This window comes from Delphinus delphis, chromosome 6 (genome assembly GCF_949987515.2).
Source record: "Delphinus delphis chromosome 6, mDelDel1.2, whole genome shotgun sequence".
NCBI classification, from domain to species: domain Eukaryota; kingdom Metazoa; phylum Chordata; class Mammalia; order Artiodactyla; family Delphinidae; genus Delphinus; species Delphinus delphis.
In genome coordinates, this window is record NC_082688.1 from 1,746,234 (window position 1) to 1,771,218 (window position 24,985).

General features: G+C 57.6%; 1 protein-coding gene across 1 annotated transcript; it reads left to right on the forward strand.

Moving 5' to 3' along the window:
* Positions 1–874: 874 nt before the first annotated feature.
* On the forward strand, positions 875–20,558 carry UBAC1 (UBA domain containing 1). The gene is made up of 10 exons (XM_060013791.1): positions 875–1,201; positions 5,281–5,401; positions 6,214–6,287; positions 10,012–10,119; positions 11,066–11,168; positions 11,445–11,553; positions 12,224–12,443; positions 15,360–15,446; positions 16,167–16,305; positions 19,968–20,558. Exons 1-10 carry the CDS (start codon positions 1,064–1,066, stop codon positions 20,081–20,083), a joined length of 1,215 nt encoding a protein of 404 aa, XP_059869774.1. The 5' UTR covers positions 875–1,063; the 3' UTR covers positions 20,084–20,558.
* Positions 20,559–24,985: the final 4,427 nt, after the last annotated feature.

Sequence of the window (24,985 nt, forward strand, 5' to 3'; positions counted from 1 at the left end):
AATGCTGAAGGCGTGAGGTGCTGGGACCACCAGCCTCCGAGAACAGGAACTGTGCTGTATCCATCTCTGCTCAGCAAACGTTCTTGAATGAGTGAGATGGGAGAGTGCAGGTCAGTCACCTGGTCTAGGTCTGGCCCAAACTGCAGCGTTCATATTTGTCACCCCACAGAAATGAGTGTACTGAGTGCACAGGTCAGCTTCCTTCCATGTGGGTGCTCGCGAGCCCGTCTGAGTGTGCCTCTGCAGTTCTGCAGCCTGAGCGCTGGGCAGCACCCTGGAGTCCCTGATAGCGGGAATGGGGTGGGACGGGAGACCCCGCATTTCTAACAAGCTCCCAGGTGCTGCTGGTCTGGGGGCCACTCTCAAGAGAGACTCTGCTTTAGGGCAATACAGTCCAAAAGAAACACAACAGCAGCCATAGACAATCTAAAATCTTCTGGTAGCCAGAGCTTTAAAAAGGGAAAAGAAACAGGTGAAATCGATTTCAATATACTTTATTTAACCCTATACATCCTATTATTTCCACATGTAGCCAATAGATAAACATTGTTGAGGTATTTTTCATATTCTTTTCCTCCCAACTGTTCAAGATCCGGGTGTATTTTACACTAAGATCCCGTCTCAAAACGGACTCGCAAGCTCCCGGCTCCCGCGTGGCTGCCGGCCTGCACCGCAAATCGCACGCAGGTGCGGGACGAAGGAAGCGGCCCGAGAACTACACCTCCCGGCACGCTCCGGGCAAGTTCCGTGACGCACTTCCTGCGCGGCGGCGACGCCGAAGCGGCCGCCGGAAAACCACACTTCCCGGCGTGCTCCGGACGCACCCTGTGACGCACTTCCTGCGCGGCGGCGACAGCGCGCCCCCGGCGGCTAGGCGGCGGGGCGCAGCGACGGTTCGGGTCGCGGCGAGTGGCGGGCGGCCGGCCGACGGGAGCCGGGGCGGGGCGGCGGCGGCGGCCAGCGAGGGAGCGCGCGGGCGGCCTGGCCCCGCCCCCGGCCCGCCCCGGTGACCTTCAGGGTCCGGGCGGCGGGCGCAGGCCCCGGCGGCGGCGACGGCGGCGCGATGTTCGTGCAGGAGGAGAAGATCTTCGCGGGCAAGGTTCTGCGGCTGCACGTCTGCGCGTCCGACGGCGCCGAGTGGCTGGAGGAGGCGACTGAGGACACCTCGGTGGAGAAGCTCAAGGAGCGCTGCCTTAAGCACGTAAGGCCGACCGCGGCTCCAGGCCTCCCCCTCCCTCCGCCCCTTTTCCCGGCCGCCCCCGACACCCTCTGCACGCGCCTCCGCGAGCCGGGTCCCAGGCTGGACGTTTTACGCTCTCCTCTGGTTTAACTCCGACGACAGCCCGGGCGGCGGGGCGCGTCGGGAGCGCAGGCTGGGAGAGGCGAAGTCGCCGCCGGAGCGAGGCCTCTAGCGTTTCCAGCATCCGCGCTTGCTGCCGCGGTGCGGTTCCCGGAGCTGGGAATTAGTGCCCGAGGAAGTAGGGACGCACGGGAGAGGCGCCTTCTCCTGACCTGCGGAGCCGGCTGCTTGGAGCTGCTTCCCGGGGCTGGCATGGGGGCCGGGGCCTGGCCCTGGCCACTGGTGCTCCGTAGCTGGAATCACTTAAAACAGTGAGGCCGCGGGACTCGTCCCTGCGCCCCTGCTTCCCGGCGGCCTTTACAGCGATTGCGTGGGTAGGTCCGGGAGAAGGGGCTTCTCGCCGAGAGGGCCACTTTCTAAAGTTTGTTCCCACGAGGTATTCCTTGTCCAGTTCCTTAGGTTGCTAGTTTTTGGAACTAGTTCTTGGCTTCGCCTCTGTAAGCTTCTCGACTCCGTATGGCAGGCCAAGACATCTATCTAACTGGCTGCCTAAGGAAACTCGATCCTTTGCACCGTCTAGTGTCTCCATGTCGGAATTTAGGACCAAGAGGCCACAGCCTCTTAGTGTACATTCCATGCGAGAAGTGATGTATCTATTAGTGTGGTCTCCAAGAATAAGCGTACAGTGACTGCTCTAGTGACTGTCTATAAAATACTGTTGGGCCCCTCTTGGGAGTATGGTTCTGTGGAGGTGTTCTGTAACTGTCAGACGACAGGCCAGGGAGCGTTCTGGTTGGCAGTCCCCTTCTGGAACACGCTGGACGTGAATAACGGTCTCAGTCTCACATCAGGGGGGAGGGGGATCCAGGCTCGCACACTTGGCTGCTTTCTTCTTTGACTTCTGAGCCAGTCAGGTGACTGCACCGTCTAGAAAACCACCGCGACAGCAGTGAGCTGCAAGGCTGGGAGCCCCACGAGCACGCAGGTGCTTAGAGCCAGGCTCGTTGCTTGTCCAGTACATTTTTTAAAAACCTCCCTGAGACGCTGCGTCTCACCCACTCAGGACGGAAGCTCCTTGAGGGCTGGATTTGTGTTCACACGCCAGGACCAGGCTCTTGGTGGGCCCATAACAAACGTGTGCATTCATACCAGCACGCTGCTGAGGTACTGCGGGCTCAGCTCCAGACCACCACAACAAAGCGACTAGCACGATAAAGCGAATTGCACGAAGTTTTTGCTTTCCCAGTGCATATAAAAGTTATGTTTACACTATAGACCATTATGTGTGCAATAGCATTATGACTAAAAAAGCAATGCACATACCTTAACTAAAAAATAATGCCTTGGGAAAAATGGCACCAGTAGACTTGTTCAGCACAAGGTTGCCACAAACCTTTAGTTTGTAGAAAACACAGTATCTGTGAAGCGACGTAAAGCAAGGCACGATAAAACGAGGCATGCCTGTAAACGGAAGTAGATTGTCAGTCCAGAAGCGCGTGGCTGTGGCGTGTCACTTGCCGAGTCAGGCCAGGAGAAGCGAGTGGGTAAATCGGTGTGGCGCCGAGTTAAACTCACTGATGGTAAAGGATTGGCGTAACTGTCCTGACGTTGATTTATGGAGGGGCACGAAGGGAGAACTCTGATTCACGGACACTTGCCGAGGGGTTTCAGGAGCACACTCAGGGTTAATGAGACAGCCAGTCTCCACGTGGTGCTAATTATTATGTTCCCGATACTGGTTATTCCCGTTGCTGTTGGGATGTATCATTTGGGATGTTTTCTGGCATTACCCTGCTTTGACCTGAAATTTTATCCACTGTGCGATCTCTCCAGGTACAGAGACCCGAGCAGCAGGGGAGTTTCACAACCAAAGAGCCGACATAAATTATGGGACTCAGAGCAGAGCTGTCAGAAAGTACTCCCACCTCCGTGCTCATCCCATTCTGCGGGCAGCGTTCGCTGCCCCGTGAGCCAATCAGCAGGCTTCAGTTAGGAAAGAGAGTTCTCAAGTTGTGGACTTGAATGTCACCCTGGAAACCAGTCCCTGAGTGGTGTCGCTGCTTCGCTTCTGTCCCTCCTTCCCGGTTTTCCCCTGCTGCCTTCTTTTTTCCTTCCTCCTTCCCCTCTACCTTGAGAGGACACTGTGCGTTTCTTCCCCCCACAGTACTCCTGGGAGTTTTATTATTTTTTGTACTTTTTTATTATGTTTGTATTTTTAATTAATAAAGTTGCTTTATTATTGAAGGTTTATTATCATAACTCTTACAGAAATGGACTGCTATTGTCGCCTTCCCCTTCTTGGTATCATATAGATTGGGACCACCATGGTGGTCTCTAGCCCAAGCTTGGAGAAAGGGGCAAAGTAAACCATCTTGTGTAACAGGAGGTTCATGATTTTAAGAGAGTTACATCTGCGAGGTGGTAGGTGTTTTCTGTGTGGCAAACCTGCATGAAATGGCCAGTACGTAACCTGCTAGCACGGCTGTGAACGTTTCTTAGATCACATGAAGGTGTATCTTCAAATGACACGTGACATCAAGGGTAAGAGAAACTAGTCTCCGCTCTTCTGGGGAGGAAGCGCTTCACTGGGTGGGTGTCAGAGCCTCCCCCCCAGCGATGGGCTCTGCTGGGGCTCTTCTGCTGTCACAGCCCCGCTCGCTCCATTGCTTCTGCTGAGAACAAAGAATGAAGTCATCACGCGTCGTATGGGTGACTCATGCTTGTGCTCTGTTCCTGGCGCCTGTTGACGCGCTGCAGAGCACAGTTTTTTTCAGGAACCAGCATGAGGATTATTTTGGAAAATTGTGTTTCATAGACTGTATTATGAACTTGGCAGATCAGCCAGCCTGCAAATTTTAGAATTAGAAGCAGCACACGCAGTACTTCTGGGAGCAGAGCCATTGTGAGATTCCAGGGCGGGGGGTGTTCTCTGTCATAAATGGTCAGAGTGTGTCCTACTATTGGCTGGATTCCACTTTTGTCCCCAACCCCCCCCAGCCCCAGTTTTGTGTGCATCTGTGACTGCCCTCAGCCCTTACGATCCGCTTTTCCTGTTTCCAGTGTTAGATTGCTGAAAACTCCAGTTGCTCTAAAACGCCGTTGTTGAGAGCTGAAGCACAGGCTTAGCTCCTCTCTGGGTGAGCAGTGACGTGTGCAGGGTACCTTTGGTGACAGAGGTGCTAAGGCGGCCCCGCTTAGCTGAGGAGGGCTGTGAGGACCCTGGCACCGGGGCCCTGGGGTGGGCGTGTCCCCAGCGTCGCAGCAGCCTCCCTCCAGCATGGGCGTCAGCATCGCCCCCTCAGTGTGTGTTCTGGGGTTTGTGGGCCGCTGAGCAGTGGGACACAGCCACGTGCCAGGTGAGCCCCTTCGGGCTCCCAGGAGGGGCCCCCAGCCACGTCTGTAGCTTGCTTTAGGTCTCTGGCCGTCGCTTTGTGAGCTGGGGGCCGCGCCGAGGCTAGTCGTGTCTCCTCGGGGTTTTGTGGGTGTCTAAGTGTCCAGGCCCCTATTCTTGCCCCCGGGGACCGGCCTCCTCTCTCTGCTGTGTCTCTCTCAGCTCTCTCTCGCTTACCTTGGAAGGAGGGAAACAAGCGCACAAATCATGCTTAAATCTTTAGGTTCTTGGGAGACGACGGCGCTGCTATCTTCACTTTTAAATCACTCTCCAGATATTTCTAGACTAAGGAAGCAATTCGGGTAGCCACTAATGGCCGACAGGGCATTCTGCGTCGGAGCTGTGAGCCTGTTGGCGAGCACTTGGCGGGTCGGGGGCCGAGTGCTGGCCTCGGGGACCAGGGGCTGTGGCGTTTCCTTTGGCTTCCACCGTTGCCAGGGATTCTCTGGTGTCACCTCTGCTTTAATTTCTCAGCTAGTAAGAAAACCGGTAAATTCCTGGTGCGGCTTCGGGTGTCAGGTCCTGTGTTATTACTGTCGTGATTAATTGACCTGCTGTCTTGAAACAGTGTCTATGTTTTTTTCTTCAGTGCGCTCATGGGAGCTTAGAGGACCCCAAGAGCGTGACCCACCACAAATTAATCCACGCCGCTTCGGAGAGGGTGCTGAGTGACACCAAGACCCTCCTGGAGGAGAACGTCCAGGACGAAGGTAAGGGCGCCTCGCGGGCCGGGAGTGGGCAAGGGCGTGGCACCCGCAGCGAGGACGTCCCGAGTGGGGCTGAGCAGGGAGACGCGTCGGTGACACGGCTTCATTTTCTTTATGGAGACAAGTGTGCGCCCTGGAAGAAAACAGCAGACCCTGAGGCTGCACGAGCAGCGCGCGTCTGAGAAACCAAATTGAACTTTGTTATTAATTCTGTTTCCAAGCAAAACCAAGGTCCCCAGAGCTGCTGCAGGCTTTATTTTGGGGGCTGGAAAGTACAGCTGTGGCGGTCGTTTCAGACATCTAGGAAGATGCTCTAACGTACACACATCCATTTATTCACTCGGAGGTTTGTGTGTGGAGGCAAGCACGATTTTCATTGTGGGATTCCCTTAAGTAATCTGTTCTGGAAATACTGGAATATCGTTTGCAGACCTCCCTAGCGTCTGGTTGGCAAGCCCAGAGCCAGCTGGGCGCTGACCACATGTGGACTGTGGCCTCACCGCACCCCAGGTGCTTAGCTCTGAGGGTGAGACCAGATGCTCTGACCTCACAGACTTTCAAAACAGAAAAGCCCTTAAAACGAGAATGCCGGGTCCCTCTGGTGACCCTCAGCCAGGTTCTCGCCAGGCCTGAGCCTGGAGGTGAGCAGGGCCGGCGGACGTGGGAGCCGGAGGGAGGCTGCGGCTTGTGTGGACGCTCCGTGGAGGAGGGGCCCAGAGGGGACCCCTGCTTTTCGGTCCTTGGGTCACCTGGCGCCCTTTATGCCGCTTTTGTGGATGTGAGGTAATAACCAGCGCGGCGCGCTTTTTTCCCAGATGTCTTACTGCTGATCAAGAAGCGCGCTCCAGCCCCGCTCCCCAAGATGGCTGACGTCTCCGCAGAAGAGAAGGTGAGTGTCAGAGCTGGGAAGCGGATGTCGCTGTGCGGGGAGGTCTCCCACACTGAAGACGTGAACAGAAACATCTGTACGCTGGTTGTCTGTGGACCCTGCCGGTCCCGTGGTCACAGGAGGCACGGTCACGGGGTTTTCTGTTGTGGCCGGTTGGCCAGTTGACCGACGCCTTTCCTGGTGGCTGGTCTGATGACCGGCTCTGCTTTGGGGGCTGCAGAGAGGAGATCGCGGCACGTTCTCGGGGTCGGGTTTAATCTTGAGCTCCCGTCCCTCCTCTCCTCAAGCAAGTCCTGACAGAAGAAAGTTAGGAAGTCGCTAAAGACCACCCACAAAACAAGGAATGCAGGTGCAGGGGCGGCAGCGAAGGCTCTGGGAGCAGCGGCCGTCGCGGAGTCAGTCCTTGGAGCTGCCACGTGGCTGAGTCTTCCCTCTGACGCAGGCGCCCTGGGGAGACTGTGCCGCTTGTGGCCTGTGTAGTGGCCGCCCCGGAAGCTCGCTCCGCAGAAAGCCTGGTTTGGGAGGCTCATGTGTACGTGGAAGATTTACTCTGTCAACAGGCCTCTTTCTGCTCTGAGGCCAGATGCCCGGGACAGAGCAGTGCCGTGCTGGGGGGCAGCCACGTGAACGCCCATCTTTCCTTGGCTCCAAGGGTAGAGTTTCTTACTTACGCTTCAGAACGCCCGGGAGCATTCACCCCAGAGAAAACAGGCCAGACTCTGGGCCGGGCCCCGGGCCTGGTGGCGGAACGAGCTATTTTGGGTCTCCTTTGGGACAGGCGGCCGGGAGGAGGCCCTTCTTATCTGCAGCCACACCTGCCTCGGCATGGCAGGCTGCGGGCACGGCTGCCCACTCCGTCGGGGCCTGCCCCTGAGTCAGCCCTGTTTCCCAGAACTGCTGGGTGGATCCGGTTCTCGGGTTACCATTTTGGTCGTTGGCAACAATGTGAACCTTGGTGACCGTGAACAGCGGGTTCCCATCACCCCCACGGCTCTGGGTAACTTGCAGGGCTGTGGCCCTCACCTTTTTTTCTGTGCGTGTTTGTAAAATGTAATATTGTAAAATGTTAATGTCCGTTTTTGTGATTTATTAATTTTTAAAGTCAAAGTAGCACGTGTATTTAGAACGTCAAATAATACTACAGATGTTCTAATAAAAGTCAGTAGCCTCCTGTCCGTCCTGAGTCACGCACTCGAAAGGCAACCACTTGTAATTCTTTCCCCTGTGATTCTCTTTCTGATTTCTAAATAACACGTCTTATTGTTATTTCTTGGATTCTCAACTTTAGACGCTATTGGCTGCTTCTTGGTGGTCTGGGTAGCCCCTCCCCCAGCCTCCCCCCTAGCTCTTGCCACGAGTGGCAGATCATAACGTTGGTCAAAGATTCAGAGTCCCCGTTGTTGTTACTATCATGTAAGTGTTGCCTTCTGCAGTGAGCAGTTTGCTAAGGTTAGCTGTCCTTTCTTTACGTAGAATTTTGTTTTTCCTGGAGTCAGTAATTGCTTCCTTGTTTTGTTTGTTCTCTGTAGGCTTATCGCTGGTATTTCAGATTCTGCACCAAAATTGATAAACCCCTCTGAAAACAGGGTCACAAGTGTGAGGCCATCTGCCGCTCCCACTTCCTGGAAGATGCCCCTCAGATCCTTCCGTCCGTCCACCCGCATCAGTTGTGCAGCCCGGGCTGGCCTGCCTCCCTCTGTGCGGGTCCTCCTGCATCCCCCGTGTCTGCGTGTTCCCTGACCGCAGGCCTGCCAGCTCGGAGCAGCCCCGGGTGGTGCACTGCTCACTGGGTCCACGGCGGGTGGGCTCAGCTGGGCCCTGAGCTTGGGAGTTGCTGTCAGGTCTGCTTCCCTCTCTGGAGTCTCTGTGGAGGCTCTGCTTCCAGCTCTTTCAGGGGTTTGGCGGAATCCAGTTCCTGTGGTTTGGAGGGCTGGGGCCCTGTTTTCCTGCTGGCTGTGAGCCGGCGCCACCCTCGGCTCCTGGAGGGCGTCTTCAGAGCCAGCCGCGGGCGGTCTCACGCGTTGGATCCCTCTTGCTTTGAAACTTGATGGCCAGAGTTAGCCCCGTCCTGATTCAGGGCTCGCCTGATTAGGTCAGGCCCACCGAGGGTCACGTCCTTCAGGTCGCCGTACTGTGTGATGTGACCTAACCCCAGAGTGAAATCCACCCACCACAGGCCCAGGGTCGTGCAACCGTGATTGCCAGGGGCAGGGCCGTGGGGTGTCTTGGAGCCGTCTCCGCCTCGTGCCTGCCGTGGGGCTGAGCGTCGTCTCCGCCTCTGCCTGCCGTGGGGCTGAGCGTCGTCTCCGCCTCTGCCTGCCATGGGGCTGAGCGTCGTCTCCACCTCGTGCCTGCCGTGGGGCTGAGCGTCGTCTCCGCCTCGTGCCGCCTGTGGGGCTGAGCGTCGTCTCCGCCTCGTGCCTGCCGTGGGGCTGAGCGTCGTCTCCACCTCGTGCCTGCCGTGGGGCTGAGCATCTTGCTCTTGACTTATTCTTGGTTCGCTGGGACCAGACCCCCTCCAGCCTCAAGGAAGGGCAGGAGGTCTGGAGGCCCTGCGTCCAGCGTTCGGTGGCTGCTGAGCGAGCGCCAGCCGCGTGCGCGATGGAGGTCTTGGCCCCGTCTCCAGGGTGTCTGTGTGGCGGGTGGGAGCCGGTCAGCGCTACTCTTCCTTCCTCTGCGTGGTCTGTTTCCTCCTCCCTGATTCCATCTGGAATTTCACGGCTCGCTTTGATGCACGTCTTTCCCCATTCGCTGTGCCTGGCACGTGGAAGCTGGAGTTTCTGGAAGTTTTCTGGATTGTTTTGGTCGATTTCCCCCCCGCGTTTTGTCTTTTCTCTTTCTGGACCTCCTGTTGGCTGTCGGACCTGCTTTCTGAGAGATGTTTAAATTTCCCAGCTAGACGCCTGTTCTCAGGTTACCCGTCGCGGCGTCCTGTTGTGCTCCTGGCCCTCCGAGGGCCGTGTTACAGGGCTCTCTCTTTTCAAGCTCCTCTCCTTCCTTCACCCTCTCTTACTTTTCCGGCTTCTGTTTCGGTCTCTGTCGTTCACGTCGCAGGCTTTCCTCACGTCCCCGTCAGCGGCCCTGGGAGGCTGCTCTGTGCCTGGCGGGTCGTGGCCGCCCCTCGTGCCCAGCGTCCCGGGAGCCAAGGGCGTGGGGCCAGGACAGCGGCCCTGCTCCTCGGCTCCTCGCCTTGGGCTTCTCGGCTCCAGCGGCTCGCTCCCCTCCCTGCCCCGCCCCCTCCCCGCACTCGGCCTCATCCTTCCAGCTGTCCTTCCAGCTGTGTGCCGTCCTCTGAGCATTCGGTGCTGTCTCTCCCAGTTGTATTTCCTTTGTTCTTTTTGTTTCTGTCGTCGCATGCGGGGCTTCCCGAAGGAGCAGAGGTGAGTGCGTGTTTCCGGCCAGCCTGCGTGGTCCTCTGCAGTCGCCCGCCCGGCCGCCACTCCCATGTGATGGTCATTCTGTGCCACAGGAGACACTGTCTGTCTTCCCTGTGTCGCGCACGGCCACGCTCCAGCGCCAGCGGGCCGCGACTGTGTCCCCTGTGTGTCCCTGAGGCCGTGCACAGAACTCTCCAGAAGCCTCCCTGCTCATCAGGGGGTATATGGCTCCAGCTCCCAAGGACGCTCGTGCTTCCCCTGGCTAGAGCTCTTTACTCAGCAGACATGGTCTGGCCTTTTGCTGCTCTTTACTCATTTCCGACTTTCCAATTACTTTTCTGTGTCAGAAAAAACAAGCGCAGAGAGCCCCGGATAGAGATGCTATCCTCCGAGCCACCGCCAACCTGCCCTCCTGCGACATGGACCGGGCCGTGGTGCAGACCAGCGCGAGAGACGTGAGTGCCCGCAGGGCCTGTGGCCACCCGCCGCGTGGGGCTGCGGGAGTTCCCGAAGGCCCTGGGGAGCTGGGGAAGGGGACACAGGAGCTCTGTGCACTGTTTTGGAGCTTCTTGTAAACAAGTTAATTCAAAATAAAAAGTTTGAAAAGACGTTGAAAGGCAGGACTGGAAGGATAGATACTATGGGAAAAACGTTAGTTTTGTCCTGAGTTTGGTAAAAAGCTTCCAGAGGGAAATCTGACTCTTGTTTATCTTGGGTCGGAAAGTTCTGTGTTAGCAAGGCTGGGTGTTTCCAGTGCTCCGGAAGGAGGGCCGGGCAGGAGCGGGGCGGCCGCCCCCGGGACCGAGGGCCAGTCGGGCATCTCTGCCTCACGCTGGTTCGCTTCAGGAACACCCCTCTCCGGGGTCTCTTCCAGAGAGTTCCTCGTTGATCAGGGCATTGGAACCCGGGCACACCTGTCTCTTCCCAGCCTGTGTGTGTGTGTGTCTCTCACGATGGCCGACACTTATGGGGGTTGGGGGAGGGAGCTGGCGGGGGGGGGTTCTAATGACAGTCCCAGCAGCCCCGCTTTTTGAGAAGATGAATCGGCTGCAGGTGAAAATTAGAGACCTGCGTCTGGGGAGCCCGTGGAATCAGTCACCTTTCTTCAGTGAAGCCAAAGGAGGGCTCTCAGCTCACTTAGTGACCAGTGGGCCAGACGCCTTCCTCGTGGGCTGGAGGGCTGAGTGACATCACCAGGTGTTGGTGTGTCTGTGTCACCGGCGGGAGGCCGTGTCACTCTGTGCCAGCCAGAGCCTCTCCTTCCCGCCCTCCTGAGACACTTCGTTCCTGTTCTCCTCAGTTATCTGGACATCGTGTGACTCACAGATCTGGAATTTTAGGACAGGGCATGTCATCTCAGATCCAAGTAGCTGTGTTGGGCATCTTTTCCTCTCTCTGCAGTTCCAGACGGAGCTCCGGAAGATCTTGGTGTCTCTCATCGAGGTGGCACAGAAGTTGCTGGCGCTGAACCCGGACGCGGTGGAATTATTTAAGAAGGCAAACGGTAGGAGCGAGCCCCAGGGTGGACGCTCACCCTCGGCCGTTCCCTGCACCTGGAAAGGGCCAGTGGGTGGAGGCTTGGTGAACCGCTCTCCTCGCCGTCCCGTGTTGACACAGGTGACAGCCGATGGTCCCCTCGCGGCTTTTCTGAGCTGTGAGAGACTTGCTGCAAACGCCTGGTGCTCAGACACTGCGGCGGCCCCCCAAGGGGCTCGGGCGAGCACCCCTCGCGCGGCCGGGCGCTGCCTGAGGCCTTCACGGTGCCGTGTCTTGCCCGCAGCCATGCTGGACGAGGACGAGGACGGCCGTGTGGACGAGGCGGCCCTGCGGCAGCTCACAGAGATGGGCTTTCCCGAGAGCAGAGCCGTGAAGGCCCTGCGGCTGAACCAGTACGTGCTCCCTCGCCACACGCGGCAGGCTTGGTCTTGTGGGGTCCCCCGTGGGACCCAAACCCTTTGATTGAATTGTTTCCAATACGTGTGAGTGTTTAAAGAGGACCTGAAATGCATGTCCCGGAAGTAACGTGACTGGGCATCTCCAGGTGTTTCAGGGCAGTTGGAAATCGACTCACGTACTGGGAACGTGACGTATGATGATGGTTCTGGGCGTTTCACTGGGCTGTTGTTTTATGGGAACTCAAGTCGAAGCCTGCTCGCAGCAGGGCCGTGGTCGACTCCTGAAGTTTATGTGGCGGTGTCCTCAACAGTCCCCTGTCGTTTCCTGTCCTAGTTACTTGCCCTTCGTTTATGTTCAGATCTGAAATAAATCATCTGTAACTGACGGATGGTCAGTGGGCTGTGTTCTTTGCTTTGGACCCAAACTCTCGGGTGTACCTCCCGGGTTTGGTTCCCTTTACTTTGCCCGTGGGTTTCCGTGTTCTGGCCGGGGCCTCAGGGCAGTCTGGGGCAGGGCCAGGGCTCCAGACATGCCAGATTCTCATTACAGGGGTCGGCAGCTCGTGGTAGGGAAGCCATGAAGTCCGAGAGGCTTTTCTTGGGGAAACAAAGGCCCTGGTTCCCTGGCCTGGGGGTGCTGCACAGAGCCCATCTTACCTTGCAGCATGTCGGTGCCCCAGGCCATGGAGTGGCTAATCGAGCACGCGGAAGACCCCACCATAGACACGCCGCTTCCAGGCCCGGCCTTGCAGGGAGAGGCGGGCGCCGAGGCCGCCCCCGCCGCTGCCGCCGGGACCAGCGCAGAGGGTGAGGAGGACAGAGACGAGCTGACGGAGATCTTCAAGAAGATCCGGAGGAAAAGGGAGTTCCGCGCAGATGCCCGGGTACGTGTTGACGGGCCTGGGTCGGGCAGGCAGAGGTGCTGGTCGGGCTCCCGAGGCCACGTCGTGCAGAGGAAGCTGCCGCCACGTTGGCAACCGCAGGCTGCGCCGCCGGCCCTGTAGGAAGCGAGGCGGGGGGAGGAGTCTGCAGACAGGCCTGGGGCCCCTTGAGTCCCCGGGTTCAGCTTGAAGTTTTCCTCACTGGCATCCAGGTGGCTGTGTTTTCCTCTGAACAGTTAGTCCACACACCTGGCATCTTCTGAAGAACTCGCGATCGGGTCCTGTCCGTATTATAAGTGACCTCGAGCTGAAGGGTTGGTCGGGGGTGCTGCCCAGAGACTGGAGGGTCACCTGCCCACCTCGGGGACCGTCTTGTGAGCGGGGAGGCTGGTCAGGCTGCCGGCCACCAGGTAACCCGGCGTCTGTGGGGTTCAGGGGCCCGGGGTCCCGGTGCCTCTGGCTGTCCTTGGCCAGCTGCCCGTAGTGCATCTGTACGGCCTCCTCTTCACCATCACCTCGTGTTTGATGCTTTCGCGTCGCCCTGTTCTTTGTCACTGTCTCTTCTGTCATTAGGTTCAACTTTAATTGAACCTTCTTGGCTGTTTCTCGTATTTCGAGGCTGTTCTGTTTTTTTCAGATCACAGCTCTGTCTGCTCCAGGCGTTAGGGCTCCGGTTCTTTGTTCCTGCTGACTCTGCCTGTGGCCTGGTTTTCTCAGGGTGCGATGCCTCATCGTGGGCTCACCTGTGGGCTTGTGTTTCCGTGGGACTCCCCAGTGGCCGGGCCGTGGGGTGCCCTGTGTGGTTGATTCAGAGTTTGCTTCTGCGGGGTTGAGCGGGACCCCGAGCCAGGGGCCAGCTTTCGTGCTAAGCATCCGGCAGGGCTCCTGGGCCATGCGGAGTGTGACCCACGGCGCTGGGGTGTGGGTCTTCCCCTGCCCCTCTCTCTGGGGATGCAGACCCTGCTCAGGGTCCTGGTTTGAAGCTCCAGCCCCCTGCCTTGCATGGACCCAAGGTCGGAGTCCTGTGTGTGATGTTAGGCCCCAGCCCGGCCCTGATGAGGCCTGTGCTCGCCATCCCCCCAGGGCACACCCTCTGGGAGGCTAGTTTGTTGTTCCTTTTTCCTGGTTCTTCGGGATTTTCCCTTTTTGAGTTCTGCTGTGTGTTCAGAAGTACCTGTGTTACTTTAGTCCCGAGTTTCCCGGTCCTGAAGGAAGTGTATCTCGTGGGCTTAGTCTTTTGGGGAACCCAGCCCAGGGCTGGCGCTTGGGCCCCTGTTCGGGAAGGGCAGCCTCTTCGTGGGTAGGTCCTTGTGCTGTCGGGCTCCATGCTTTCTCCCGTGGAGGTCCTGCGTGGGCCTCGTCAGGGCTGCTGCCGGGTAGTTCACGGTCTTGGTCACCGACTTAAAGGCCTTTCCCCTCCGGGTGTCGTTCTTGACCATCTTAACGTGCTCATCTTCCCAAGAGGGTGTCGAGGCTTGAGGGGCTGTAGGGCCTTTGATCCTGTCCCAGTCAGGGGGAGGGGCCGGTAAGGATCCAGACGTTAGTTTAGATCCTGGGGAGACTGGACCGGACAGCAGGGCTTGGACTTGAGACCCAAACAGACGTTTTGCTGCCTTGCACCCCCTGCTCCTAACACCCACCCCCAGCACCCCCCCAGCTGTAGGCAGGACAGTGACCGTGCAGGGCCTGTGGGCGCAGGTTCCCTCTCCCAGTGCTGGGAAGACAGGCGGGCGGAGCATCTGGAATCACCCCCAGATGTCCTGGGGCATCATTTCCTGGGCTGAGACAGTAGTCTGGAGAGAGGATGGTTTTTATTGAAACCAGTGGCAAAGGCCGTCCTATCCTTGGGTTTCAGAGTAGGTTCCGGGCGATTTTATGTGACCTTGATATCAAAATACTACCGCCTGGTGGGCTCTGCGCCCAGCGATTGCTCACGGGGCCCTGGAGACAGGAAGTGGCCCCGGAAGGCAGAGGAAGTGGATCCTAAGCAGAAAGTGCTGACTGTGAAGAGCTCACTGCACGCCGTTCGCTCCAGCTGAACGCCCTTCCTGATCCGCCCGCAGCTGCTGCTGCTCCTGTTGGGCTCGCTTTGAAACAGTCCAGACTGACTGCACAGTGCACGGTGGTGTCCACGAGGCCAGAGAGTGCCGGGGCCGCGCGAGCATCACATGGTGGCCCGAGGGGCCGGCGGCGTGAGGCCAGCCGACATCCGTGCGACAGCTGGGGGAAGATGACGTCAGGCCCTTAAAGGGCACGGTCCGACCTTCCGGGAATTAAGAGAATCCTTTGAAACTTGGATGGAGCCTGTACCTTTTTGGGCAGAGTTGAGCCTTTCAAAGGTTGTAGAGTAAAAGTCAAGGATAAAGTGAAGAAATGTGTCGTTATGTGACTTCTGTCCTAAAGGTGTTCCCTCCAGAAAGCAGCATGTGTTGAACTTGCAGCTTAAATTTTGTTAAACACGTTCAGAATTAATTTTAGTTTCATTTTTTTTTAAAGATAAAGTGTGTCACAAGTCACTGACATTCTTGTCTCCGCTCAAATGGGAACTGCTGATGTGACCTTTCTCTGACACGCTCGTCCTGGATGACGAGCCCTCTGGAATAGGCTGGTGAGGTTGTGAGGACAGGTCTACCCAGACAGTCACGGGGACACCCCTAGAAGGACCTGGGGTGGGAAGGCGAGCCTCTGGCCAAGAGCAGGTGCGCCTTCCACCTCCCGCTCCGTCCCTCCGTCGTTCAGAAAACCAAGAAGTGTTTCAGTAGAGCTGTAGGGAAACGGCGTTTTGAGAGAGAAAACCCCACGGCGTTGCTTTAAGACATCCCCTGCCAAGGTGCTGCCCGTGAGACGCGGCTCAGCCCCACAGCCTTGCTGCCGGGGCCCCCGTGAGCACGGCACTGAGGCCTGTGGCTTCTCCTCTAGGCCGTCGTTTCCCTGATGGAGATGGGATTCGATGAAAAGGAAGTGATAGACGCCCTCAGAGTGAACAGCAACCAGCAGAACGCCGCCGTGAGTACCAGGCCGCGCCCCGGGGACGCCACGTGTGTCCTGAGCGCTGTGTGTTGGGTCACCTTCCCGTGAGGTCCGTTACTTTGCTTCTGAAGTGAAACAATGGGTAGATGGTTCAAACAGTATGCAAGTTTTTAAATATTGAGAAAATTCTGGGCTTTGCCTTTCAGAAAAACGTACATGTCCTGTGGGTGACTATGTGACACCCTGTGCACACGGCCCGCGGCCGATGGAGAGCTGCCTGGGGAGGGGCTGGGGGCGACAGCTTGGTGCACTTGCGGGAATAGAGCCAGCCTGGCCCACAGGAACCAGGGAGGCGAGGTGGGCCTGTGCTTTAGCCGTTCCTCACTCACTGATGAGCCGAGAGGCGCTCGCTCACGCCCGGGGCCGCTTCCCGCGACAGAGCCCAGGTGTGCAGTGTGTGTCTTAACCTCTTCTCCCAACGCTCGGGCGGGTGAAGCTGGCGCCCGGTTCAGGGCCTGGAGAAGCTGCAGCCGTTACGTTGCTGCGGTGCCAGGATCTGCCAGCAAAGCCAGGCTGGTGCTTCCTGTGTGCGGCCCGTCCTGGCGTGTGTAGCAGCTGAGTCCGGGCTGGGCTGGCTTTTCTGTCAAGGCCCCTGCCGGTCAGGGCAGCCCTGGGAGCTGACCAGGAGCCCTGGCTGCAGTGTTTGGGTTGATGGGGTCTGGAGGGCGCTAACAGCTGTTGCTCTTGTGTTCGCAGTGCGAGTGGCTGCTGGGAGACCGCAGGCCCTCTCCTGAGGAGCTGGACAAGGGCATCGACCCCGACAGCCCTCTGTTTCAGGCCATCCTGGATAACCCCGTGGTGCAGCTGGGCCTGACCAACCCTAAAATCTTACTAGGTGTGTGCCTTCTTTCTGCTTGTGCAAGGGCGGGCCCTGCCTGCCACACAGATGTTGCCGGATGATACCACAGCCACCACGCCCCAGCAGCTGCCCCTGCAGGGTCCCGGGCGGCTGCAGCCTGAGTCACTGTAGGGCCCGGAAATCAGGGCGTGCTCGTGGTGTGACAGCCTCCTGTGCGGTGACTCCGTTCAAGGTGTGAAAAACCAGTTAAAGCGGGTTATCTAGTCTGGGAGAGCGCGGCCAGCGCCCAGCAGGTTACAGGGCCGTGTGTGAGCGGCTGCTGGCTGATTGTCGCTCTTACTCTTTGTAAGGGTTTCTTTGGCATTTGTTTTGACTGTGAGATATAATACACATTCAAAAGTGTACATAATTTTTGTAACTTTGAAGAGTAATAATAAAACTAATAACCGCGTTCCTGCCACTCAACTTCAGCCTAGGGTCCCTGGGGCGCCCGCCGCCCCCTGCTGCGGTGACCATGCGAGCGTTTGCCACTCCTCTGCTTCCTCGGCCGCGTTGCCGCGGGTGTCTGTGTGCTCAGATCATTCAGTTGCCGCCTCTTGTGTTCTGGGCCAGCTGCTGGGACCAACCTTCCGCAGGGCCGTAAAGTACTTCATTGCGTGGGTGACATCAGTACCGTGGCTGCCTGCGCTGCGCTGCGCTGCTGCCCGGCGGTGCCCGCGTGGCTTCCTGGCCTGCGGGCTGCTCTGCGCGCTCCCGTGGCCGCTCCCGTTGCAGGACGGTTTCCGCAGGCCTTGTGCCCCGGGCCGGGCTGGCGGGGCCCAGGCGTGTGTGTGTGTGTGTTGAGCCTGCTGTCCAGAAAGGGCACCCACCCCCACCCCCCCACCCCCGTCCCCGTCCGCAGCAGCTCAGCCCCTGCCGCCGCCCTCCCAGAGCAGCCGTCCAGGAGGCACAGGCGCTTCTGCGTGCTTGGCTATTTCCCTGGTCTCTAAGGCCCAGCGCCTTCCAGAAGTTCCAGCCTCTTCTAGGGCCTCCGCTGGGAGAGGCCTTCTGCCTGACGTGCGGCTGCTTTCCCTGTTGGGTCGTCTTCTTATCACTCAGAAACTTCTTCACGCCTGCCACGCACTGATCCTTTAACAGATGTTTAGATCTCAAAGATCATTCATCGGTTTCTGGCTTCTTTATCACTTTGATGAACAGATGTCCTGTATTTTAATGCAGCTGAACGTGTCGGTTTCATTGATGATGTCAATCTTTAAAGAAAGCTCGCTGATCCCAAGGTTAGGAAGACCTTCACCTTTATCTTTTTCTAGTAGTTTTAAAGTTTCTTATTGAAGTCTGTGATCTACCTGGAGGTGTGTGTGGCATAAAGTAGGGAATTTTTCTCTTTGTACCCAAATTCTGTACTTCAGTGATGTGTCTTATCGTGAGTTTATTTTCGTTCTTGGTACCAGGCGCGCGGCAGTCCTTTCCACACCGAGAGCATATCTTCCCGCCCTCCGGCTCCTCGGCCACCTCGGGAGATTCACACATGCTGCCTGGGGTCTGCCCAAAGCCTTTTCTAAAGTGATTCTTTTAGTACCTGACCACTGAGTGTGTGATTTCTGTAGGCTTTTTTTTTTTAATTTCTGAAGATATAATTGGTCAGATTAAGGAAGTTCCCCTTTCCCTCCAGTTTAGATGCTAAGCGTTCTCAATCATGGAGAGGTGGTCAGTTTCACTGGATGCTTTTTCCGTATCTATTGAGACGACCGTGTAGTTTTACATCTGCTGAATTGAGTGTTTCTCCCATTTCTAAAACAAACCACACGGGGTGAGTGTCACCCAGTCTGCAGGCTCTGAGTCGGTGACCTGGACAGGACACACACTGCCCTGGGTCCGCCCCCTCAGGCCCCAGGCCTCCTGCAGTCGCCAAGTCCCGGCCTGGAGAGAATGACCTGCCTGTGAGGCCACCGGCCTGTGGGCACCCCTGCAGCTGCACGCTTCTCTCAAGACATTTCCGGTAGGATTTTTAATGACCTTTATCTCTTTAGATGAAGTACAATAGTCATTATAGAACATTTGGAGAAGCGCAGAAAAGCGTGAAGAAGTGGAAGTCCCCCCTCCCTCATCGGCGGGTTTCCTTCTGGGGGTCCCGCGGGGTCTGGGACAGGTGCAGCCACGCTGCGGGGCACCTTTATCGTGCTTATTTTCTCATCCCGTTTGATGCCTTTTCTCTTGGTGCACTTTTTACTCTTTTAAAAATGAGAGTTTAGCGGTACAGGTGTTTCATTCTATAGATCTGCCACGTTATTTAACAAATACTGTTCCCCTGTTTCTGGTCATTTAGATTGTTTCTCGTTTTGTTGCTTTTGAACCTACTCCACCTACTCTTTGGGTGCAGCTCCCATTCCCTAAGGACAGGTAGCTCTAAGTCAGATGACCCGGTCAAAGAATACAGACGGTTAAGCTCTTGGTGACGTCTTGACAGCTGACGGGGCCTGTGTCCGGCTGAGGTGCCCGCGCTCACCCCCACCCCTCGCACAGGGACCCAGAGGCTCCGCCTGTTCCTTTGCTTTTCCTCTGGCCGTTGGTGTTCGTTAACCTGTCCCCTCTGCACCGTCCATCCGTCCTGTTTCAGCTGCCTGTTGACCTTAGGGCTTTGTTAACGGCTCTTTATACGTTAGGAGCATCCTTTTCATTTTTAATGCACGAGACGTGCAGAAGAAAGTCCTTCCTCAGATACATCTTCATCTCTGGATTTTCATACTTAATGCCTTTTTCATCGTTTTGTGCAGCTCTCTCCTCCTTCTGGAATTATTTTTGCTAAACCTGCTATATTTCATTCTCTCAGATGTCACGTCATCTTTCTGGATTCTCTTTCTGATATTTTTAACTGGTTTGCAGAGGATTTTAATCAGGAGGGCTTGGTGGGGGTGGGTGGGCGTCAGGTCATAAACGTAATGAAATCAGACTTTCATGCTGAGCCCTGCGGTGAGGCCCTGTGGCCCTGAGCAGCTGTGAGCACCTTGAATAGATACTTCCCATGAAGCCCATAAACTTGGGACCACTTTCACTGACATGGTTCGACGTGGGCCGATGTGACAAGGTCTGGCATAGAGCCGTGCTTCCCAGACGTGAGGGCGACCGTCCACCCTGCGGTCGCTGGTGAATCTCCGTCAAGCCGGCCGGCGAGTGTCTGGGCTGCAGAGCTGTCTGCTGGGGGCGCCTCTGTTTGTGGGCGGACATTTTATGGAAGTGCTTAGAAATTCAAAGTTTTCATTACAAAGAACTGCTCATTTTTAATGTGCTGGTTGTTTTTTTTTTTAAGTCATTCCTTAACAGTGAACATTCTGATTTTTCCAATCAGGTATTATTAAATCGGCAACAGTATCCTTACGTAAGTCTTCTCTGCATCTGACTGTTTTGTCAGGGTAGGACTGGAAGTGGAGTTACTGAGTCACAGGCTGTCACTATTTTAAGATTCCCGGTAGCTGGTGCCAAACCGCTTTCCAGAGTCACTGTGCCCGTGAGCGCGCGGGCACGCCGCCCCGCCCTGCCAGCAGTCAGCTCCCTCGACCAGCAGACCAGACACTGTCGGATGGCGGCTAGAAGGGGTTTCTGGGCCCCTGGCTATAGAGGACGTCCCCTTTAGTTCCGGCAGCCCCATGTCCGGGTCTGTGGGGTGCGGTCCCTCAGGCAGCCCCGTCGTGTCCCCGCAGCATTTGAAGACATGCTCGAGAGCCCGCTGAACAGCACCCAGTGGATGAACGACCCCGAGACGGGCCCAGTCATGCTGCAGATCTCCCGCATCTTCCAGACCCTGAACCGCACGTAGGCTGTGTGCTCCAGCCGCCGGGCCCAGGAAGGCGGCCTCTTACTTCCCAGCCGAGGGCTGGGAAGAGCGGGCAGACCCCGGGGTGCCCCTGGGCTGGGGAGGGGAGAAGGGCGGGCCGGAGGGGGCCCCACCCTGGGTGTTGGGCACCCAGGCCACACTCGTGCTTGGATCTTCCTGCTGAAAAACCTCTGTGGCGGCAGCGCGCTCGGCCGTGCCTCTAACCTCTGACAGTGTTTACAGACAAGGTCGTCACCCCGGGAAGGGGTCACCTCCCTCCAGTGTCCCTCTGGGCTCTTGAAACGCTACTTGAATTGACCTGTAGGCGCTGCTTGTAGAGTCCACTTGTTATTTGAAAGATGGCATGTTTCAATCCAAAGTGTTAACGTCAAGGGTACTAACTTAAGTAGAAGAACTCGCAGACGACTTTTCTTTAATAAATAAATTCCCCTTTTCCAATTTTCTGTCTCGGTCTTATTTCAGTGCCACAGAGGAAGCTGCGTGCGTCCTGGTGGCGTTCGCACTCTCGACACAGAGCACGCGCGCCTCCTCACCTGGGATGCTTGCCGCCCCGCTGACGTGTTCTTGGCGGACTCGCATGTCTTACTTGGAGTCGAGGGACCGTGCCGTCACCTAGCCGGCCTGCGTTCCCGAGTCTCCGACGGTGGAAGCTGAGCGCCACAGGGACTTGCCCTGCCTGTCTCTGGCCGCCGTTTTTTTTAAACATTATCTGTGTTTTTAAATGAGAAACTGACCAGCCGCGCCATCCGGGGGGCTGGCCTGGTGCGCGCCAGTGCGGACATGTATGGGTGCGGATGGGCCTCAGACTCACCGAGGGCACCTTCTTTCCTGGCAGATGTTTAAGGGGGTCCCTTGGTTAGAAAAGATCAGTGCGCAGGTCAGATCCCCCTTCTCAGACGCCCGTGCACTGGCCACTCATTTTGGTCAAAGAAATCCTGTCCCTTTGACTCCCCTGGACGGCCAGCCTCCTGCAGACACAGTTCCACGTTGCTTCTTCCAGGTTGCAGGGAGGGGACCGTGGTAGCTAGGCGTCTGCCGGGCGGCTGGCAGCCCGCCTGGGCTCTTCCTCCTACGACGTTTCCTTCCCCGTGTGGGGCCGCTCGCTGCGGCCGCCCTGGGCCCACCGCACCCGCCTGCAGGGGGGACACCTGTGATGAGCCAGCCCATGGCCCTGTGGTCTGATACCCTTCACCATGGTTCCTGGAGGACCTTTTCTTCCTGTGCGCCTCACGCGGGTCTCAGGCGGCCCCTGCGGTGTGGGAAAGATGCCCAAGGGGAGGCCTCTGCAGCCGAGGCCTGCATGCAGTCCAGGGAGCCTGGGGTTGGAGGCTTGTGTCCCGGTTGGGGGGCGGGGTACTGCCCACGGGTGGCCAGGGGCGGGCGGGAGCCTGGGGGCGTGATGATGGTGGGGCGACCGGGCTTTGCAGCCCTTAGGACTCACACTCCCTTTATAACAAATACCCTTGAATGCCTCCTTTACTGTCTGTGGTGAAATTCCCAGAAACTGTAACCTAATTACATGCCTAGTTTAAAAAGTCACTTTAATGCCATAACAGGAACATGAGACCCTCAGGTGCGGCTGTTGCAGAAGGAGAAGATGAAGTTGTCCATTCCTTACAGAGCAGTCCCTCTGCTCTTGGTGGTTAACACATTCAGGCCAAGACAAACGTGGAATTCTGACTCAAATACTGGGGAGGATTTGCCACTGGTGACTGACTCAGGAGGGGCCTCGGGGCTTGACAAAGTCACCAGCGCTGCAAAGTACATTTTCCCCGTGGTTTACGCAGCAGTGGCATTCCTAGAAAATTCCTAGAATTAAAGAGTGTGTGTGACTGACGAAATGGTCACACGTTGAGGTGTGGGGAGGTCATTTTGGCTCATACGTGATTTGGCTTGAACTGATGGCCTCTCAGACACGCGCTTCTGCTTTAAGCATTGAAGAAAAGGATGCATTTGACAATCAAAATGGAGTCACTGTGGTTCAGGCTTCGAGGATGCAGCTGGGGGCCGTTGTGGATGTGGTTTCAGACAGTTCCTGCTTCACTGAGAACTTGAATTTTTTTTCTTTTCTAAAAAATATTTACTTATTCATTTGGCTGTGTTGGGTCTTGTTGCGGCACGCAGGATCTTCATTGTGGCGCACAGGCTCAGTAGTTGCGGCACGTGGGCTTCTGTCTAGTTGTAGCGCACAGGCTCTAGAGCGCGTGGGCTCAGTAGTTGCAGTGTGCAGCCTTAGTTGCCCTGCGGCATGTGGGATCTTAGTTCCCCAATCAGGGATGCTACCCGAGTCTCCTGCATTGGAAGGAGGATTCTCAACCACTGGACCACCGGGGAAGTCTTGAGAACTTGAATTTTCTTTCTTTCATTTTTTAAAAAAATATGTATGTATTTATTCATTTATTTGGTTGCACCAGGTCTTAGTTGCGGCAGGCAGGCTCCTTAGTCGCGGCATGCGAACTCTTAGTTGTGGCATGCATGTGGGATCTAGTTCCCTGACCAGGGATCGAACCTGGGCCCCCTGCATTGGGAGCGTGGAGTCTTAACCACTGTGCCACCAGGGAAGCCCCGAGAACTTGAATTTTCTGACCTGTATGAGACCCAGGGCCATCACCAGCTGTCCTCAAAACTGTTTGCTAGTTGCCGCCACCTGCACCCTCACGGTCTCAAGGTCTCCCCTGGTAACTGTGCATTCCGAACCCCAGCCGACCCGAGCACCCTTCCTTCTTGCCCGCTCCAGTCCTAACTTGACAAACACCTGATGCGATTTTGCGGGGTTTCCCTTTACGGGCCTCCCCCCTCTTACAGTCCGGAGGACACAGTTCACGTGCTTCTTGAATCCGTCTCCCAGGCTATGGTCCTCAGCTCGACTTGAGTAAAACTCCTTTCCATTCCTGTTACAGATTGTTTATCGATTATTTCCGTCCACACAAACAATGCTGAGTTTGAAGCAGAATTAGTTTCCAGGCCCAGATGACGTCATGCGAGGCCTCAGCTGCGTGGTGCCCGGTGGCCCAAGGAAAAAGCCACGCAGGTCAAGGAAGCTGCTCAGGGTTTGGGACCCGAGGGCAGGGCCAGGTGTGTGGAGGGTCCAGTGATAGAAGAAACAGGAGCGGACGAGGGTAGTGGGTTCGCCTTCAACGTCTGCACGCCTAACGCGCCTCCCGAAGGGTCCCTTCCGTTCGCCCCACGCTGCGCAGCCTTGCCGGGCGGAGGTGGCTGTGACTGCTCTGCGGGGACGTCAGGTGGACGCTGTAGTTTTCCGGGTCATGAAGCTTGACAGTTACTAGTGACGCGCTCCCCTGACGGTTCCTTAGAGCATCAGGCTTACATCAACCCGGTGGCAGTGCTTTTGTGGCCGCGTGGCCGACGTGGGGACCCAGTGTCGTTCCCAATCCAAACGCTGGGTGCTTGGTGTTAGGAGCGGGGAGAGGGCAAGGCGGCTCGTGGAGAACCTCCCCAGTGGTCAGCCTGCAGACGCCGTCCTGTGCAGCGCCGCTCAGAGCGCACAACCGCGGCCCCGCCCGGCCTGAGGCCACCTGCCGCTCCAGGACCTGGGACCAGGGCGCGGGGCCTGCCGCCCGCCCCCTCTCTGGCTCTGGGTGGGCCGAGGACTTTCTCTGTGGAGGGCTGAGTCAGGGAACCGTCCGGGCTCCGGACAGGTGAGTCCTTGGAGAGCGTTCCTGCGGGGACTGCTCCCCGTGCCCAGGCCCCGGCTGGCGCTGTCTGCTGCCGTCCCTGTGACCTGGATGCCCCGAGCTTGTTGAGCGGCTGAACACTCCCACCCTGCTTTGGTGACGTGGGAAGCTCAGCGCACTTGCGGGCCCTTCGTTGGAATCAGTTTGCCACTCCCAGTGGGCTCTTCCTCCGTAGGCCCGCGTTCTGCCGCGCCCCTCCTGGCCACGCCCATCAAGGCCTCGCCCCCTGCGGGCCACACCCCAGGCCACACCCTCCTCGCTGGCCAGGCTCCCCCGCCCCCCAGGCCTGTCCTCGCGAGGTAGGTCCGGTTTTCACCTGCATGCTTTTAACGGGCTGGGGAGTCGTGGGAGGAGCTGCAGCGGGGAATAAACGGCTTCTGCGCTGCAAGGACTGTCCCTCGCCCTGCCGGTCCCCTGACTCAACCCTCCACAGAGAAAGTCCTCCTCCAACCCAGAGCCCGAGAGGCGGCGGGCGGCAGGCCCCGTGCCGCAGTTCTGCTCCTGCACCCGCCCCTCAGGGGCACTCGAGCCTGTCCTGTGGCATGTGGAGAGGGGGCCCCGCCCCTGCAGCTCGTGGCCTCAGGAGTCTGAGGGCAGAAGGGGCCCGGCTCACTCTCAGCCAGTGCGTGGGGAGTGTCCACCAGGGCTGGCCTCTCGTGTCCCCATTCTAGGACCAGCGGGCCCTGGTGGCACTCAGGAAGCGTTTGATGGGACGTCTGGCCAGGCAGCCCGTGGAGGCCGTGCGTAGACTGGGGGAGCCCTGGAGTTGGCCTGTTTCCGGGCTGCAGTCCAGCCCGGTGGGTGTGGAGGCCGCTGGGCCTCAGGCCCCAGCTGTGGGCTCTGCTCCTGGACCCTGCGCCCTGCGGCGCCCTGTGCTGGCTGCTCCGTCTCCCCGCCACACTGCGCGGCCCCCTGACAAGCTGCGCATGCGTCAGTGTGTCTTCTCGGGCAGGGCCTGGACTGGGGGAAGGACTCGTAGCTTCGTGGCCCCAGCAGCCGGTGTCTGGGAGGTTGCAGGTTTGAAAGAAACCGTGTTTGCAAGCAGGACCCCCGTAGGTGATCCTGAACGGTCCAGGCCTCCTCACTATTCAGAGGGTGCCTCCCAGGCTGTGGGGTGACCGGGGTGCCCCACCCATCCCAGGCTTTCCTGGGATCGGGGGCTGGGTTCGGTGTGGCGGCCGCTTGCACC

Bases quoted from the DNA above. Each gene is read 5' to 3' on its own strand.
- UBAC1 (XM_060013791.1), top strand. From the start codon at position 1,064: ATGTTCGTGCAGGAGGAGAAGATCTTCGCGGGCAAGGTTCTGCGGCTG. The intron at 1,202-5,280 runs GTAAGGCCGACC...TTTTTTCTTCAG, and splicing joins AGGAGCGCTGCCTTAAGCAC to TGCGCTCATGGGAGCTTAGA. The intron at 6,288-10,011 runs GTGAGTGTCAGA...TTTCTGTGTCAG, and splicing joins ACGTCTCCGCAGAAGAGAAG to AAAAAACAAGCGCAGAGAGC.